Genomic DNA, 19,132 nt, shown 5'->3' with positions numbered 1-19,132 from the left:
TTCTGATTGGCTGATGGAATCAGCCAATCAGAATCAAGATCAATCCGATTGGCTGATCAAATCAGCCAATCAGATTGAGCTCGCATTCTATTGGCTGATCGGAACAGCCAATAGAATGCGAGCTCAGTCTGATTGGCTGATTGGATCAGCCAATCGGATTGAACTTGATTCTGATTGGCTGATTCCATCAGCCAATCAGAAAATTCCTACCTTAATTCCGATTGGCTGATAGAATCCTATCAGCCATTCGGAATTCGAGGGACGCCATCTTGGATGACGTCCCTTAAAGGAACCGTCATTCGTCGTCTAGTCGTCGGAAGAAGAGGATGGATCCGCACTGGAGGTCTTCAAGATGGAGCCGGTCGTCATCGGATGGAAGAACATAGAAGATGCCGCTTGGAGAAGATGTTTGCCGGTCCGGATGTCCTCTTCTTGCCGGATAGGAGGAAGACTTTGGACCCTCTTCTGGACTTCTTCAGTGGATGTCTAGCCCCCGCTTGGGTTGGATGAAGATCTTGGAGCCAGGACGGATCGGTGAACCTGGCATGGTGAAGACAAGGTAGGAAGATCATCAGGGGCTTAGTGTTAGGTTTATTTAAGGGGGGTTTGGGTTAGATTAGGGGTATGTGGGTGGTGGGTTGTAATGTTGGGGGGGGGGTATTGTATGTTTTCTTTTACAGGCAAAAGAGCTGAACTTCTTGGGGCATGCCCCGCAAAGGGCCCTGTTCAGGGCTGGTAAGGTAAAAGAGCTTGTAACTTTTTAAATTTAGAATAGGGTAGGGAATTTTTTATTTTGGGGGTCTTTGTTATTTTATTAGGGGGCTTAGAGTAGGTGTAATTAGTTTAAAATTGTTGTAATATTTTTCTTATGTTTGTAAATATTTTTTTATTTTCTGTAACTTAGTTCTTTTTTATTTTTTGTACTTTAGATAGTTTATTTAATTGTATTTATTTGTAGCAATTGTGTTTAATTAATTTATTGATAGTGTAGTGTTAGGTTAATTGTAGGTAATTGTAGGTAGTTTATTTAATTATTTTATTGATAGGGTAGTGTTAGGTTTAATTATATCTTAGGTTAGGATTTATTTTACAGGTAAATTTGTAATTATTTTAACTAGGTAACTATTAAATAGTTCTTAACTATTTAATAGCTATTGTACCTGGTTAAAATAAATACAAAGTTACCTGTAAAATAAATATTAATCCTAAAATAGCTATAATATAAATGTAATTTATATTGTAGCTATATTAGGATTTATTTTACAGGTAAGTATTTAGCTTTAAATAGGAATCATTTATTTAATAAGAGTTAATTTATTTCGTTAGATAAAAATTATATTTAACTTAGGGGGGTGTTAGTGTTAGGGTTAGACTTAGCTTTAGGGGTTAATACATTTATTAGAATAGCGGTGAGCTCCGGTCGGCAGATTAGGGGTTAATAATTGAAGGTAGGTGTCGGCGATGTTAGGGAGGGCAGATTAGGGGTTAATACTATTTATGATAGGGTTAGTGAGGCGGATTAGGGGTTAATAACTTTATTATAGTAGCGCTCAGGTCCGGTCGGCAGATTAGGGGTTAATAAGTGTAGGTAGGTGTCGGCGACGTTGTGGGGGGCAGATTAGGGGTTAATAAATATAACATAGGGGTCGGCGATGTTAGGGGCAGAAGATTAGGGGTACATAGGGATAACGTAGGTGGCGGCGATTTGCGGTCGGAAGATTAGGGGTTAATTATTTTAAGTAGCTTGCGGCGACGTTGTGTGGGGCAAGTTAGGGGTTAATAAATATAATATAGGGGTCGGCGGGGTTAGGGGCAGCAGATTAGGGGTACATAAGTATAACGTAGGTGGCGGTCGGCAGATTAGGGGTTAAAAATTTTAATCGAGTGGCGGCGATGTGGGGGGACCTCGGTTTAGGGGTACATAGGTAGTTTATGGGTGTTAGTGTAGTTTAGGGTACAGTAGTTAAGAGCTTTATGAACCGGCGTTAGCCAGAAAGCTCTTAACTCCTGCTTTTTTCAGGCGGCTGGAATCTTGTCGTTAGAGCTCTAACGCTCACTGCAGAAACGACTCTAAATACCAGCGTTAGAAAGATCCCATTGAAAAGATAGGCTACGCAAATGGCGTAGGGGGATCTGCGGTATGGAAAAGTCGCGGCTGTAAAGTGAGCGTTAGACCCTTTAATCACTGACTCCAAATACCAGCGGGTGGCCAAAACCAGCGTTAGGAGCCTCTAACGCTGGTTTTGACGGCTACCGCCGAACTCTAAATCTAGGCCTAAGTCACCAAAGCAATATATAAAGTATCACTTTTTTTAGCTCAAAAATTGATTAATGAGTCCATCCTGGATAGTTTGATCACACAAAGAAAGGAACTCAATAAATGATGACATCCCAAGTTTTACTTTGATCAGAGAGAGTATAGCATGGTTCAGCAACAGCCAAACTAGGTGCATCTCAAAATGTGTGTATATGTTTATATATAATTACCTAATAAAAGTATTCCTTAGTGCCTTATTCATCTAACTGTGTTTTTAACATTGATGTTTTCTCCTAAAGGATTCAGGTGCAAGAGTAACAAAGCTCAAAAGGACAGGACTCCCAAATATTTATATTACATTAAAGGGACATGAAACCCACAAATGTTCTTTCATTATTCAGGCGCAGCATACAATTTTAAACAACTTTCCAATTTATTTCTTTTATCAAATTTGCTTTATTCTACTGGTATCCTTTGTTGAAGGAGCAATAATACACTACTGGAAGCTAAATAAACACATCAGGTGAACCAGTTACAAGACGCATACATGTGCAGCCACTAATCTAGCTACCAGCTACCAGAAATACATTACTGCTCCTGAGCGTACCTAGATATGCATTTCAACAAAGGATACAAAACTAACAAAGCAAATTATATAATCAAAGTACACTGGAAAGTTGTTTAAAATGTTAAGCTCTATGTGAATTATAAAAGAACAAATGTGAGTTCCATGTTTCTTTAAGCACATAATATAATATGTATAATGTATTTTTAATGCATATAATTTACTATTAATTAGCTGCATCACTAATTAATATGTGTTGGGCTTAGTAGTGACATCTGCCTCTAAGTCATTGAATAGTTTAAATCTTATCTCTTACTTCTGATGATCCCAAACTTTTTTCTGTATACAAAAGAGATGGTGACTAATGGTGAAATAGGCTGGGGCCACATTACAATGCAGTAGCGGACCTACTCAACAGAGGGCCCTGGTTAGGCTGAATATATTGCCGCTTTAAAAAGGGACACATATGAAAAATACATATGTCAGGGTTCTTATAACAGAACATTATACAAAGCATTTCTTTAAACATCCCTGACATATGTATTTTTCATATGTGTCCCTTTTTCAAAGCGGCAATATGGTCAGCCTAGCCCTGGTCCAAAATGTTTTTGGGCCCTCCTAAAGGTAACATAATAGTAAACAACAGCAATAATATAGATTGATAGATAGATAGATAGATAGATAGACCTGCAACCTGCACTAAAAAAAGCCTCCCCTACATTAGATGTGTACACATTTTGCACACGCCTTTGTATAGACTGGCAGCTATGGGGCCCCCAACACTTGGGCCTCGGTGCCACTGCATCTGCTGCCCCAATGGTAGCTCCACCCTGTTATAATGTACTCACACTTAGTTTATATGATAATGTAAAAATAGATTATAGCATTTTTTGGTAACAATTGACCTTGGAAATTAGTTACTCTTAAAGAATTTCATTTAACTGTATATAATACTCATATGTATAAAACTTTGTACAAATACACATGCTTAAATGGACACTGAACCCAAGTTTTTTCTTTCATGATTCAGATAGAGCAGCAATTTTAAGCAACTTTCTATTTTACTCCTGTTATCAATTTTTTTTATTTTCTTTATATCTTTATTTGAAAAATCAGGAATTTAAGCTTACGAGCTGGCCCTTCTTTGGTTCAGCATCTGGGTACAGCTTGCTGATTGGTGGCTAAATGTTCCCACCAATCAGCAAGCTCTACCCAGGTGCTGAGCCAAAAATGGGCTGGCTCATAAGCTTACATTCCTGCTTTTTCAAATAAAGATAACAAGAGAACGAAGAAAAATTGATAATAGGAGTAAAATAGAAAGTTGCTTAAAATTGCATGCTCTATCTGAATCATGAAATAAAAAAATGGGGTTCAGTATCCCTTTAATGACCTAATAAGTCATGTGCTACTGCATGTTAAGCAACATAATACTGATGTTTATTTTCACCCACTGTTGATGAGGGCCACACAAAAACCATTGAGTTGCCAGATATTGCCAGTGGGTAGTAGTTTGCAATTGCCCTGTCTTTTGCATTTACTGTACAAACCCAAGTAGCTGTTAAATGTCTGGTGCAGCAAATTATCCATATGTTTCTAGTTAGCCTTTTCATCTTTAATAATGAGTAGTTTGGATAAATTGATGATTTGATAAATTGCTACTTACCGGCCTTAAAAGTGACGATGCATTTGAGACAAGCAAATTCAGTAGCGTCTAGCCTGAGTTGTCGAAATCTCGCTACCACCTCTTGTAATGCTTGGATCTCTGTGATCATCTTATTCAGCTTCTGTGAATCCGTGTTATCGTTGTTCATTCCTGAAATCAAAATATATTCACCTTAATATGTAGGTTTTTTTTGTTTTTTTTTGCGCCACTTCATTTTAATTCCTGACAAATCCCTGCCACTTAACATCTATCAAACTGTCAGCCTGAGATAAATGATTTCAGTGTTTTATGAAAGTTATTATAAAATACTCCTTTGGATGATAACAAACACATCAATTTGCATTTCAATAAAGATACAAGCAGTTATGAATACAACAAGACAACATTATTTGCATTTAAATATAGATTTATAAATGACAGGTATAGTCTATTGTTCAGATGGGATTTGTTATTCTTCACATGTTGCTCAGTAATGTATTTTAATGTTAATTTCTACAATAAAGTCATTAAATTGAGCAGTCCTCACCGGATACAGCCAGTAGCGTGCTTGCATCGACTGGGATGGCCCATTGTGCAATTCCGAGAACAAATAATTCTCTCCATGCATCTTCCAGGAGCATCAGCTGCAATACAATATATGAATGATAGGTTTTGTAAGCACATCAACCACGCAACGCCCTATTATTTCACAGTTGCTATGCTGGCTCTTTAGCCCCTAATTGTATCTGAATATTTTATCTCAATTATGCTTTGTCAATGATACTTACGAATAAAGGGCTCGGTAACATATTGTGCTGTTTAGATCAGACAAGCTTATTTTATAAGTGCTCCCTTCAGAGCTAAATTAGTTATAAAGTAAAACATCTCCAATTTAAAGACCAATAGATATGAGGCAATAAGCATTATACAATAGGTTTTCATGATGAAATGCAATTCGCTCGGGTGTTTGGGTGTTTATTAACAGATATCCACTGCTGCATGGGTGTACACACATCCATATATATGTGTGTGTGTATATATAAAAATTAATGTAAATATTTGCATAGGAAATTAGCACATCTAGGCAAGATTCCCCGCTTACTTTTTCCCAGAAATACCTCATATACAATGTTACCAATGCACAAGAGAATTCTGGGTAAGATATGCAAATTAGATATGCAAATTCTCAGTTTTTTTGCTTCAAATACTGTTTTAACACAGCTATCCTTTTAACAGGATTATTGCAGCAAACCAGAAATCACTCACTAGACAGCCTGTGTCGTTCTTTTGGAACTCATCAGTAGGAGATAGATTTCTGATTGCTGCATTGCTAAAGCTATTTTCAAGGTTAAACCAAAATTCATTAAAATTATGGGGGGGGGGGAGATAAAAAACTGAAATTAAAATCCTCTATGTCTCAAAATTAAATCAATGTAAATTTTTGCATAGGAAATTAGCACATCTAGGCAAGATTCCCCGCTTGCTTTCTCCCAGAAATACCTCATATACAATGTTACCAATGCACAAGAGAATTCTGGGTAAGATATGCAAATTAGATAAGCAAATTCTAATTTTTTCGGGTTCAAAATACTGTTTTAACACAGCTATCCTTTTAACAGGATTATTGCAGCAAACCAGAAATCACTCACTAGACAGCCTATTTCTTTCTTTTTGGAACTCATCAGTAGGAGATAGATTTCTGGTTGCTGCATTGGTAAAGCTATTTTCAAGGTTAAACCAAAATTCATTAAGATTATGGGGGGAGATAAAAAACTGAACTTAAAATCCTCCATGTCTCAAAATTAAATCAATGTAAATATTTGCATAGGAAATTAGCACATCTAGGCAAGATTCCACGCTTGCTTTTTCCCAGAAATATCTCATATACAATGTTACCAATGCACAAGAGAATTCTGGGTAAGATATGCAAATTAGATATGCAAATTCTCATTTTTTTGCTTCAAAATACTGTTTTAACACAACTATCCTTTTAACAGGATTATTGCAGCAAACCAGAAATCACTCACTAGACAGCCTGTTTCGTTCTTTTTTGGAACTCATCAGTAGGAGATAGATTTCTGGTTGCTGCATTGGTAAAGCTATTTTCAAGGTTAAACCAAAATTCATTAAAATTATGGGGGGGAGATAAAAAACTGAAATTAAAATCCTCCATGTCTCAAAATTAAATCAATGTAAATATTTGCATAGGAAATTAGCACATCTAAGCAAAATTCCCTGCTTGCTTTTTCCCAGAAATACCTCATATACAATGTTACCAATGCACAAGAGAATTCTGTGTGTGTGTATATATATATATATATATATATGTGTGTGTGTGTGTGTGTGTGTGTGTGTGTGTTGTGCATGGGGGGGAACGTTGCTATCTCCTATAATTAAATTCTGGAAATTTAAAGGGACAGTAAACACCTTATAATTACAAGACATTTATGGTGTGTTGCTAGAGAATAACATATCAGCCAAGTCATTTTTAAAACAAATTAAAATCTGTATTTATTTTTCAACAGCCAAACTCCACCCACCATTTGCCTTATTTGGAGAAGCCAATTTGGGCTTTATTCTGCAGACAACAAGGCTAGTCATTGTCATAAGGTTAATATAAAGTACTCTGTTTTGCAGTTTTAAAGGCTATTAGGGACAGATATTTAGCATATTTAGCCGTGTCTAGTCAGCAGGGTGCTTTTCATGTTTTGAGAAAAATAAATTGATCAATTTTCAGAGCTAAATTACAAAAAAGGGGTAAAATAAACAATCGAAGTATATTGCAAGGTTGTTTTATTATTTAAAACTAAACATTGTATATAAAACAAATTCAAGATGTTTATTGTCCCTTTAGGTTTTCCATGACCCCAGAGAGGCTGTCATGCATTCCATAAATTCACAGCCCTGACCCTATTACATGCTACACAGTGACTGCTTAATATATTCAAGACCTCATATATATTAGTCCTTAATTGACCACACCAAGGTAGATGACATAAACATACTCAAGAGACTTTTCAAAATTTGTATCCCAGGACTATAAATCAATGCAAATTTTGCTTACAAGTAACTTTAATGTTCCTTTAACATGTCACAGTTTTCCATTTTCATGAAAGGATGTAATATGCATCTTAATGTATGGTAACAAAAATATGTTAATTTGTTTCCTATGTAGGCTTTAAGTGTGGCTACATTTTTTTTTTACTGTATATATTTAGTGTTTCTAGAATTGTAATTCAGAGTTATTATCAGTTATTTGTAGAGTGCCAACAGATTCCACAGCGCTATAAACATATTCATGGTACTACTACATGTTGTTCTATGCCCCCCCCCCCCACATTTCACTCATCATAGAAGTTAAATGTTAATGAGCAGTAACTGTTCAGTTGCTCTCCATATAGACAGGCAGCTGGGAGTGTACTCACATTTACTATAAATTCCCTGACCATTAACCTAGAATTAAAATTATGCCAAAACCAAACATGCACAATTTAAAAATGTGAATTATAACATAACATATTTTTTTTTTCTTATGTATTAATTATACAGAGTAGTATATAGTACATTGTAAATAAAAACAAATACATTGCTAATTAGTCATTTTAACACAAATAAATACTTAAATAACCTCAATAACCAACACCGATTGGTTAATCTATTTAATTTTTCAAGGAAATATAATATGCAGGCTTTGGAACCGTGCCAGGTTCCATTTTTTTTTTAAATTTAATAAGGTTTAAAGAATTACAGAAATCTAATATCCTAAATAACAAGCTTCTCACTATTACATATTTTATAAAGCTATAGACAAAAACACATAAAGTTAGCTCTAGTTTAAAAATAAATTTTATTGGCTATATTGGATGGCCACAGCACCCCTATATACAATCTTATTTTATTAAGACATGGTAAAAATCATGCATTTCCTATGGTATTGAGGGGTAGCAGTATCCCCTACCACGTGCACCCCAACTTTATCTAAAGTTTTTTGACTGATATAGTGCTGTACCCATTAAGATTCACTGTATTGGATGGCAGGACTGATTGGCAGCACTAAAGTTTCTCTATACAGAGGTTTGGTCATCTTCAGGCTAACATAACGTAATTGGTAAACTTTGGGATCATGGTTATAGAAAAATTTGATGATAATTAATATTTTTCCAGCATCCTCTCTGCTATGCTCATTAATAACCTGCAACCAACAATTTCTTTAAGACAATAATGGTGTGAAATAAAAGCCATATATATCCGTGGCACAGAGTACATTTTATCTTCTTGGAACTGGACATTTCTCGTGTGTGTATAAAGCTACATAAAAGTACATAAGGGATAGACCATTTTTTATTTACTTCTCAGTCATCTTAACTAGGAAACCCCCAAAAAAAGTTATTCAGACAGAGCAGACCATTTTTAAAAAGTTCCAATTTACTTCTATTAGCAAATTTGTTTTGTTCCCATGATATTCTGTGTTAAAGAAATACCCAGGTAGGCATCTGGAGCACTACATAACAGGAAATAGTGCTGCCATCTACTGCTCTTGAAAATTGATAACGTTCTTGCAAAACTGCTGCCTGATTTTCTACAAAAGATACCAAGAGAACGAAGAAAAACTGACAATAGAAGTAAATAAGAAAGTTGTTAAAAATTACATGAAAGAAAAAGTTTGCGTTTCAAATCCCTTTAAGCCACTGGGTTGCCATCTTGCTTTTAATCTTTCACTATAAACCCAGAAGTTTCCAAAAAATACTGAAACTGTAAACACCATTCTAATTTAACAGAAAATATTTTCAAGACAAGACGCTTCATGAAGCTATACAGTGTGGCTTTATGCTGAGTCAGGGGCGTATTTAGGTTTTGTGCTGCCCTAGGCACTCAATATTCTGCTGCCCCCCCCACCACCCCAGGTTTAAGGCCTTTTTTTAGACATAATATTTTGGGGGCAGGGTGTAAAAAATTAAAAAAATGTCTTTTTACGTAGATGTTCACCAGGGCTTGCATTCACTCTGGTCACACACACACACATATATATATATATTGACATTATTTTGCAAGTCAGATGATTAAAGTGTTTATATCATAAAAAAATATCCTTCACTGTATGATAGTTTGTCAGTAGGTAGTTGTTTAACCTTAAACATCTTCTTTGGTGATTGACAGTTATTTAAGCAAAATATCTGCTTGGATAAATATGTAATGAATATACAAACTGGCCTTTAAAAGTACTTAAAAAATACAACAGTAGTTATGATAGGTTTAGGAATTGTATCCTAGGGGATAAAGTCACATGATACAATCATAATAAAGTATATACTTGTATTGTTTCTGAATGTATTAAATGCATACAACATATTTTCAGTTGTGTTTTAAGTCACATAGTTGTATAGATTCAGCAATAAATACTTATTCTTTGCATGTATGACAGATAGACAAACAGTAAATGTAAAAGTATTTAGTGACTAATCTGTTTAAGTATTTTAATGCCTAATGAAGATGTATTGAAGGGAGGAAGGCATATGCTGTTTCACAGTGGTCACGGTGTAGTGCACACTGCACTGTGTAGTCTGTGTGAGTCTCAATCACACTGTGGAGCCAGGAAGAATACCACATTCCCTCTCAGTCCAGGCCAGGCTGCGAGCTCCGCCTCCACTCTGACCACGTCATGCGCACCCACATACAATCCCATAGGATAGCAATAGCCGGGCCAGCCATTTAAGTCATTAGTAATTGGTTGATTTAGCCACCCGGCCCTGAGTTCAGTAGAGTGGCCCTAGGGACTCAAAATTCTGCTGCCCCTTAAAAATCTGCTGCCCTAGGCACTGGCCTTGTTGGCCTATGCCTTAATACGCCCCTGTGCTGAGTGTACCACATACCTGGTCTTGTAGTGACAGAGTAGAGAATGCTGGAACATTTTTTGCCCATTTAATGCTCATGAAGAGCAGACGTGCAGCGGATTCACAAACTGATTCTGTGGCCACTTCGTACAGATATAGTGGTGTTCCACTGACTTCATGTGGGTACTAAAATCAAACAAGAAGAAACATTTACATTTTTAAAATAAGATTTATTTAAATTTACTGAAAAGATATGAAAAATGCATCATGTTTGAAATTAAAAGACAGAAGTTACTTTAGGATCATTCAATCTGTGGTAAACTATAGGACAAAATCAGGAATAGAATCCGGCACTCAAATCCCCAGTTAATGCATTACCTCTGGAGGGTCACTGCAAAGATCCTGATGATTCACAAATATACAACAAGTTCAGAGAAGGTAGCATAAATCAGAAAATATTTATTTCAGCAAAAAAGTGCCAAAAGACATAGCAACGTTTCGGTAGTGTTACCTTAATCATGGCATGGTTGTATATTTGTAAACTATAGGGCAACATAAAATGTCAGGTTAATATATGGGTAAGGGCAGATATAGCAATAATATGTCTAAAATTAGTAGTAGGTTTAAAGGGACATTCCAGTCAAAATTTAAATGTCCATTGATGAATTACATCTTTGAATAGAAACATATTTACAATATACATGTATTAGCAAAAATGATTCTAGTAAAAAGCTGTCACTGTTTTAGTGGTAACATTTTTCTCTGCACGTGCATGTGAAGCATAGCTAGATATTCTCATTTAAATTAATGTAGCTACTCAGAGTGCCAGTGGGGCTTGTAGCATGCCAGCAATTAACAAATTGAGTCATTACCAGATGGTAAAAGCACCTTAGGCTCTCTGAGCAAGTGTTTAAAATGCTGGTGCACGGTGCATACTTAAATACACTTTTCAAACATCAATAGCTTTTATTAGAAGCATTTTTGCTAATACATGTTTATTACAAAAATGCTTCTTTTCAAAATTGAAATGCACCAATGTGGATTCCAATTTTGGCTAGAATCTTCCTTTAAGAAAGTAAACAAATGTTGGTGAATGACAAGTGGGGTAGTGTAGTCATCTGTGCTTAAATGGAAGGTCCTTTAATCCATTATAAGGTTAGGACAATGTAATGTGATGGATTAAGATATGGGTATGTGCAGATATTTAAATTATAGTTTTAAAAATTAATAGAATGTTTTAGAAAGTATAAAGTGGTTGGTGACTGATAAATTGAGTAGTGTAGACTTAGTTTAAAGTGACATAGAAGTCCTAGTATGTTTAAGCAGAAGTTTAAAGTAAACGTATTTTTAAATCTAAAAAGATTACTTGTTTCTCAAAATGTGTTGTTCCTATTGAAAGTACCAAAGACACATTTGCCTCCAGTACTTTCAAAGGGTACAACATTTGCTTTTTTGAATATTTGTAGACTTCAGTTAATTTCTGCTAAAAAAAAATATATGCCTAGATTATGAGTTTTGCGTTAGAGGCTGTGCGGTGCTAACGAGCAGTTTATGCTCACCGCTCACTTACAGACAGCGCTGGTATTACAGGATTTAACTGGCATTCTATTGGCTGTCTGATTGGAACCGCCAATAGAATGCCAGCTCAATCCTATTGGCTGATTGGATCAGCCAGTAGGATTGAACTTCAATCCTATTGGCTGATTGCATCAGCCAATAGGATTTTTTCTACCTTAATTCCAATTGGCTGATAGAATTCTATCAGCCAATCGGAATTGAAGGGACGCCATCTTGGATGACATCATTTAAAGGAACCTTTATTCAGTCGTCGGCCGTGGAAAGAAGAGGATGCTCCGCGTCGGATGTCTTGAAGATGGACCCGCTCCGCGCCGGATAGATGAATATAGAAGATGCCGTCTGGATGAAGATAGAAGATGCCATCTGGATGAAGACTTCTGCCCGTCTGGAGGACCACTTCTGCCCAGTTGGATGAAGACTTCTCCCGGCTTTGTTGAGGACTTCGTCCCAGTTGGGTGAAGACGTCTCCCGGTAAGGTGATCTTCAGGGGGGTTAGTGTTAGGTTTTTTTAAGGGGGTATTAGGTGGGTTTTAGAGTAGGGTTGGTTGTGTGGGTGGTGGGTTTTAATTTTGGGGGGGGGGATTGTAAAAGAGCTGATTACTTTGAGGCAATGCCCCGCAAAAGGCCCTTTTAAGGGCTATTTGTAATTTAGTGTAGAACAGGGCTTTTTTTTCTTGTAATGTCTTTATTATTTTCTGTAATTTAGTGGGGTTTTTGTGTACTTTAGATAATTTTATTTAATTGTAATTAATTGTATTTAATTTAGGTAATTAATTTAATTGTAGTGTATTGTTAGGTGTAATTGTAACTTAGGTTAAGTTTTATTTTACAGGTAAATTTGTCTTTATTTTAACTAGGTAGTTATTAAATAGTTCATAACTATTTAATAACTATTGTACCTAGTTAAAATAAATACAAAGTTGCCTGTAAAATAAAAATAAACCCTAAGATAGCTACAATGTAACTATCCTATATAATAAATGGCCAAGTATGTTTGTCAGATGCAGTCATGCGCAGTAGAGACTGCACGTGACAAACATACCTGACCGTTTGGATCCTGACACTCAGCACTCAGCACAGAGCAAGGCTGAAGCGGAGTGTCAGGGAGCGTGGCCGATGGGAGCGTTGCGATGGGGGCGTGGCCGGCGTTGTGAGGGGCGTGGCCGGGCGTTGTGAGGGGCGTGGCCGGTGGGGTGCCGCAATGGGGGCGTGGCCAGAGAGGTAAAGGCTTTCAATGAAGACAGAGCCAGAGAGGGAGCAGGAGAGGGGGGGAGAAGGGCCAAAGAGGGGGGGAGAAGGGCCAAAGAGGAAAGAGAGCCAAAGAGGAAAGAGAGCCAAAGAGGAGAGAGAGCCAAAGAGGAAAGAGAGCCAAAGAAGAAAGAGAGCCAGAGAGGAGAGCAAAAGAGGGGGGAGAGCCAAAGAGGGGGGAGAGAGAGCCAAAGAGGGGGGGAGAGCCAAAGAGGGGGGGGAGAGAGCCAAAGAGGGGGGAGAGAGAGAGCCAAAGAGGGGAGAGAGAGAGACAAAGAGGAAAGAGAGCCAAAGAGGAGAGAGAGCCAAAGAGGAGAGAGAGCCAAAGAGGAGGGAGAGAGAGCCAAAGAGAGGGGAGAGAGAGCCAAAGAGGGGGGGAGAGCCAAAGAGGAGGGGGAGCCAAAGAGGGGGGAGAGAGCCAAAGAGGGGGGGAGAGAGCCAAAGGGGGGAGAGCCAAAGGGGGGGCAGAGCCAAAGAGGGGGGAGAGAGAGAACCAAAGAGGAAAGAGAGCCAAAGAGGAGAGAGAGCAAAAGAGGGCATAGAGCCAAAGAGGGGGGAGAGAGAGCCAAAGAGGGGGGGAGAGAGCCAAAGAGGGGGGGGGGGAGAGAGCCAAAGAGGGGGGGGGGAGAGCCAAAGGGGGGGAGAGCCAAAGAGGGGGGGGGAGCCAAAGAGGGGGGGAGAGAACAAAAGAGGGGGGAGAGAGCAAAAGAGGGGGGGAGGGAGCCAAAGGGGGGGGGGAGAGAGAGAGCCAAAGAGGAAAGAGCCAAAGAGGAGAGAGAGCAAAAAGGGGGAGAGAGAACCAAAGAGGGGGAGAGAGAGCCAAAGAGGGGGGGGAGAGAGCCAAAGAGGGAAGGGGGAAAGCCAAAGAGGGGGGGAGAGAGCCAAAGGGGGGGGGGGAGCCAAAGGGGGGGAGAGAGCCAAAGGGGGGAAGAGAGCCAAAAGGGGGGAGAGAGCCAAAGGGGGGGAGAGCCAAAGAGGGGGGAGAGAGAGAGCCAAAGAGGAGAGAGAGCCAAAGAGGGGGGGGGAGAGCCAAAGAGGGGGGGAGAGCCAAAGAGGAGGGGAGAGAGCCAAAGAGGGGGGAGAGAACAAAAGAGGGGGGAGAGAGAGCAAAAGAAAGGAGGGAGAGAGCCAAAGAGGGGAGAGAGAGAGCAAAAGAGGGGAGAGAGAGGGGAGAGAGAGCAAAAGAGGGGAGAGAGAGAGAGCAAAGGAGAGGGGGGAGAGAAAGCAAAAGAGAGGGGGGAAGAGAAAGCAAAAGAGAGGGGGGAAGACAGAGCAAAAGAGAGGGGGGAGAGAGCAAGGGGTGGGACCACTGTACTGCAAAAAATGGCCTGTGTACACAGGCTTTAGTACTAGTTAGTTATATTGTAGCTAGCTTAGGGTTTATTTTATAGGTAAGTATTTAGTTTTTAAATAGGAATAATTTAGTTAATTATAGTAATTTTATTTAGATTTATTTAAATTATATTTAAATTAGGGTTAGGATTAGACTTAGGTTTAGGGGTTAATAACTTTATTATAGTGGCGGCGACATTGGGGGCAGCAGATTAGGGGTTAATAAATGTAGGTAGGTGACGGCGATGTTAGGGCCGGCATATTAGGGGGTTAATAATATTTAAATAGTGTTTGCGATGCAGGAGTGCGGCGGTTTAGGGGTTAATATATTTATTATAGTGGCGGCGATATCCGGTTCGGCAGATTAGGGGTTAAAATATTTATTTTAGTGTTTGCAATGTGGGGGGCCTCGGTTTAGGGGTTAATAGGTAGTTTATGGGTGTTAGTGTACTTTTTAGCACTTTAGTTAGGAGTTTAATGCTACGCATTGTAGTGTAAAACTCTTAACTACTGACTTTTAAATGCGGTACCAGGCTTGACAGGAGAGGGTTTACCCCTCACTTTTGGTCAGACTCGTAATACCGGCACTATGCAAGTCCCAATGAAAATATAGGATACGCAATTGACGTAAGTGGATTTGCAGTATTTCCGAGTCTGGCCAAAAAAGTGAGCGGTATACCTGTACCTGCAAGACTCGTAATACCAGCGGGCGTTAAAAAGCAGCGTTAGGACCTCTTAACGCTGCTTTTTAAGGCTAACGCCCAACTCGTAATCTAGGCCATAGGGTTTTATGTTCTTTACGTTCATTTAGTTATACAATGTTAACTCTAGTGCTACAGAATATTTTTACAAATACATTATAATAAAAATAATGATAACTGCAAATTTTCAATAAAACTGGTTAGAATTGTTAGCTCCAGTAAATCAAAATTATCTCTGAGAATTTTTTTTTTTTAAATTATATATAAAAAATTGCTTCTCCTATTTTGCTTTTCAGTGCTAGTGCTCCACCTGCACTCTGCACATGCATCAGTCAAATATGCACGTGCATGAAACCTACTCTCACACTCACAAGAAGAGTCAGGAACTAAGGGGGAAGGAAGCATTTCTTAGTAATAAAATAATTTGAAAGTATAATTGTCTAACCCATTCAGCACTTTTTTACCAGTGTGTCTTGGACTATGACTGGAATATTGGTACAACAAAGGGCCCTTGATCCCTACTTGTCAAAAAAATGTTTTCTATGTGAACCTCCAGGACTATACTTGAAAGATAATTACAAATCAATAGGATACATTTTAGTATGTTGCGTAGACGACATGACACATTGCCAATGCGAATCTTAGGCATTTTAAAAAGACAGAGGCTTAGTTTAAATACAGCCTAACCATCTTTTGTAAACACTTGAAATTGCAATGACATTGCAAATTACCATCTTGCTCCTTTAATTTTGCATTTTTTAATTAAAATAACTGAGTTTAACACAAAGGTTTCATGTGCATTTCATTGGGATCTGAATGTTTTTAGTGGTGACCATGGATTTAAAAAAATGATATAGTAAATTACTTAATAGCACTTAGATTGTATCATTCCCAATATCATCATCATCATCCCAATGCTAACAAAAATAATTATTCTCACAACAGTTAAGCTTACCTTTGGGGTAGGCTGTGCCAACCCAACCAATGCCTGTCTTTCAGGAGTAGTAGATACCGCAGCCAGCTCCAGGTTGTGTGGTTCCAGCTGACTTACAGCAGTGAAAAAGGTGGGTGTTGGCAAAGCAGCTGATGGAAAGTGAGGATTACTGCCATTTGCTTCTTTGTGCCCTCTGAAGTACAAAGCCACTTGCTTCCTTATGGTAGACGTTCTTGGTCCTCTTTCATGTTGAACAGCTGAAATCAACCCAGTAATCATCTCAAAACTAATCAAACTCATTTGGCAAATTGATTCTGAGAGCAGGCTCTTAGATACTTCAGTTCATTAAAAGGTTAAAATCATGAAAATGTTCCCTCATACTGTGTCCTTGAGAGAACATTTCTTCCTTATGATTTTAGCTTTTTAAATAACTACATTAATCTATATTTTATCAGAGACCCGTCAATCATTTTTTCTTAATGTAGTCTTCTATTCTTGAGCATAATGCTTTTGATTTTGCTCATGTAAAAAAAGACCCAGTGACTATCTCACTGATTGCTAAGAAAATATTATAATTGGATTTTTTTTTCCATTCTCTAATGTGCGCAACAATAGATGATTGTATATTTAGGTCAAAGAATAACATGTTTTCTTATTAATGGGAATCAGCAGTTTAGTAAAATCTCGTGATAATTACCATCTTTATTCATGTTGACTTCTAAACATTTCTTCAGACGACATGCTCTGCATTGATTCCTGTGTGTCTTGTCAACTGGACAACCACCCTGAAATCGTACAAATAAAAAGAGCTTAAGATTATAAGTGATTTATATTCAATTGCAATTGTTTAAGAATCACATCATTTCTTACAAATACTAGTAGTTGCAAACATGTTCTCCATAGATCTCTCGGGGTACAATAAATGATAAAGACATGCAATTTAAAACAGCTTTCCAATTTACTTCAATTATCTAATTTGTTTCATTCTCTTGGTATCCTCTGTTAAAAGCATATCTAGGTAGGCTCAAGAGAAACCATGCACTGTTGGGAGCTAGTTGCTGATTAATGGCTGCACTTATATGCCTCTTGTCATTTGCTCACCCAATGTGATCAGCTAGCTCCCAGTAGTGCATTGCTGCTGCTTCAACAAATGATAACAAGTGAATTAAGCACATTTGATAATAAAACTAAACTGGCAAACTGTTTTAAATTGTGGGCTCTATCGGAATCATGAAATTTAAATGTTGGGTTTCAAGTCCCTTTAAAAAGAAAGGGGAATCGATTACAAGGCGTAACATTTTTGAGTTTAACACTCAACAGAGAATGATAAGGAGAGAACTAATGTCGTCGGACTTTGAAGACTACTGGACTTGGCTACTACTTCAATAAAAGGGATATCAAATAACTGAACATTTATAATCAAAAATATGTTAGAATATGAATCCTTTTTTCAGAACCATACAACCTACCTTTGTATATGAGTGTTAACCTGTTCTCCAGGACACCTTTTTACAGGGGTCGGTGGAGGGAAGGTTATTATTGTTATTTCTGTTTCATGACTTATCTCAAAAATAATAAAAATTATTTAAACATAAAAAGAAAGGGGAGATCTGTACTTATCAGGGAAGCTGAACTTTGGGGACACAATAAAGAGGCTGATGACACATATTACACACTGTGAAGGGTTAACAATTATATCATAGTGTTTTTGCTTTGTATTGTGTCCCTCATGCATTGTATCTGACACATGAGAAACACATATCAGATTTACAGTAATGTAAGTGAAGTATTTATATCATGTGTCTTTAAACAGCTAAGCTCTGGAGTAATTTATTCACTTTTCTAGTTGCACAAATACTTCACTCTTTTTTACTTTTTATGGCAAATATTTTCCTGAGTGATTTTAGCCTATTTTGTTTTTTTACAAAAGCTGTACAGTATCTCAAGTTGGATTTCTTATTCTTGTAACCATGAGCATCCGCAGGAATGTTTCCAAGGGGCAAAAAAAGGAAATGTGCCCAGACTATATATATTAAAAATCAGTGGTTGAAAATTATCGTAAAATACTACTAGTCCCAGGAAAGAAACTTACTAGTTTAGTAGAACACTATAAATTTTGGAGTCACTATTTGCTAAACTTTAACACACATTTATACCTTTCTATTCTTGGGGTGAAATAAAATGGATGTCCTTATCCAAACTCCTTATAAATGAAAAAGGAGCATATATTTCTTAATTTATTTAGTGTTTTGCTTATTTGATTTGTTGCATTATACATTTAGAAAAAAGAAAAACAAAATTAAACACAAAAGAACCCACATAAAGACTAAAACTGCTAACAGTACATTACCTAAGATATGCAAAATGTACATTTCTCTATTTGTGCTATTGTCAAAACTTTTAATAAACTATTCAAGTATGTGAGTAGGAGGACTCTGCACAGAAAGTGCAAACTGCTGCGCCAATCCGGATTTCCCGCACAGCTATTGGCTATGAGGTAGAACTGTCACCTCTCAGTCAAATAGTCAAAATAGTGTTCTGCCGGTTGGCTCCCATAGTAGCTCAGTGCGGCGATCACTTGGAACAAATATAGGAGCTTTTAGCATAAAGTATTTTATACTACATGAATGAAAGTCCCCCTATGGTAAATTCTAGCATTTCACCAACGCTAGGATTTACCATCACTTTAATAGAGCTATAAGTTAGTTTAAAACTGATATCACATGCCTATAATTAAAATACAAAATAGGTGATCAGTGTGATATGGCAATCATAGTGGGGAGATCGCTCTTATGAACATAAGAACATAGTAACATAGTAACATACTAACATTGTAGATGAGGTTGAAAAAAAGACCGAAGTTCATCAAGTTCAACCTATACAAATCTAATATACTTACAAAAAAGCTCCAGTTGAGCATAATGTAATCCCATTAAAAGGTGACCCATTCAACACAAGCAATCATATCCCTGAATTCTGTTTCAAGCCAGAAATGTATCGAAACCATTTTTAAATATATCTAAGGTATAGGCATTCACTACATC

General features: G+C 37.5%; 1 protein-coding gene across 1 annotated transcript in view; it reads right to left on the bottom strand.

The window, feature by feature from the left end:
• Window positions 1–19,132, bottom strand: part of NR2E1 (nuclear receptor subfamily 2 group E member 1) — a 46,633-nt gene that overhangs the window by 15,736 nt on the left and 11,765 nt on the right. The window contains exons 3-7 of the mRNA XM_053712102.1: window positions 16,786–16,873; window positions 16,110–16,345; window positions 10,335–10,481; window positions 5,012–5,108; window positions 4,486–4,635 (exon numbers count right to left, since the gene is read on the bottom strand). Coding sequence (XP_053568077.1) covers window positions 4,486–4,635; window positions 5,012–5,108; window positions 10,335–10,481; window positions 16,110–16,345; window positions 16,786–16,873 — 718 coding nt within the window. The remainder of the gene's footprint in view (window positions 1–4,485; window positions 4,636–5,011; window positions 5,109–10,334; window positions 10,482–16,109; window positions 16,346–16,785; window positions 16,874–19,132) is intronic.

The sequence above is a fragment of the Bombina bombina genome, chromosome 4, assembly GCF_027579735.1.
Source record: "Bombina bombina isolate aBomBom1 chromosome 4, aBomBom1.pri, whole genome shotgun sequence".
NCBI lineage: Eukaryota > Metazoa > Chordata > Amphibia > Anura > Bombinatoridae > Bombina > Bombina bombina.
The sequence above is the reverse complement of the archived record's forward strand: the minus strand, read 5'-3'. Positions and strand labels throughout refer to the sequence as shown.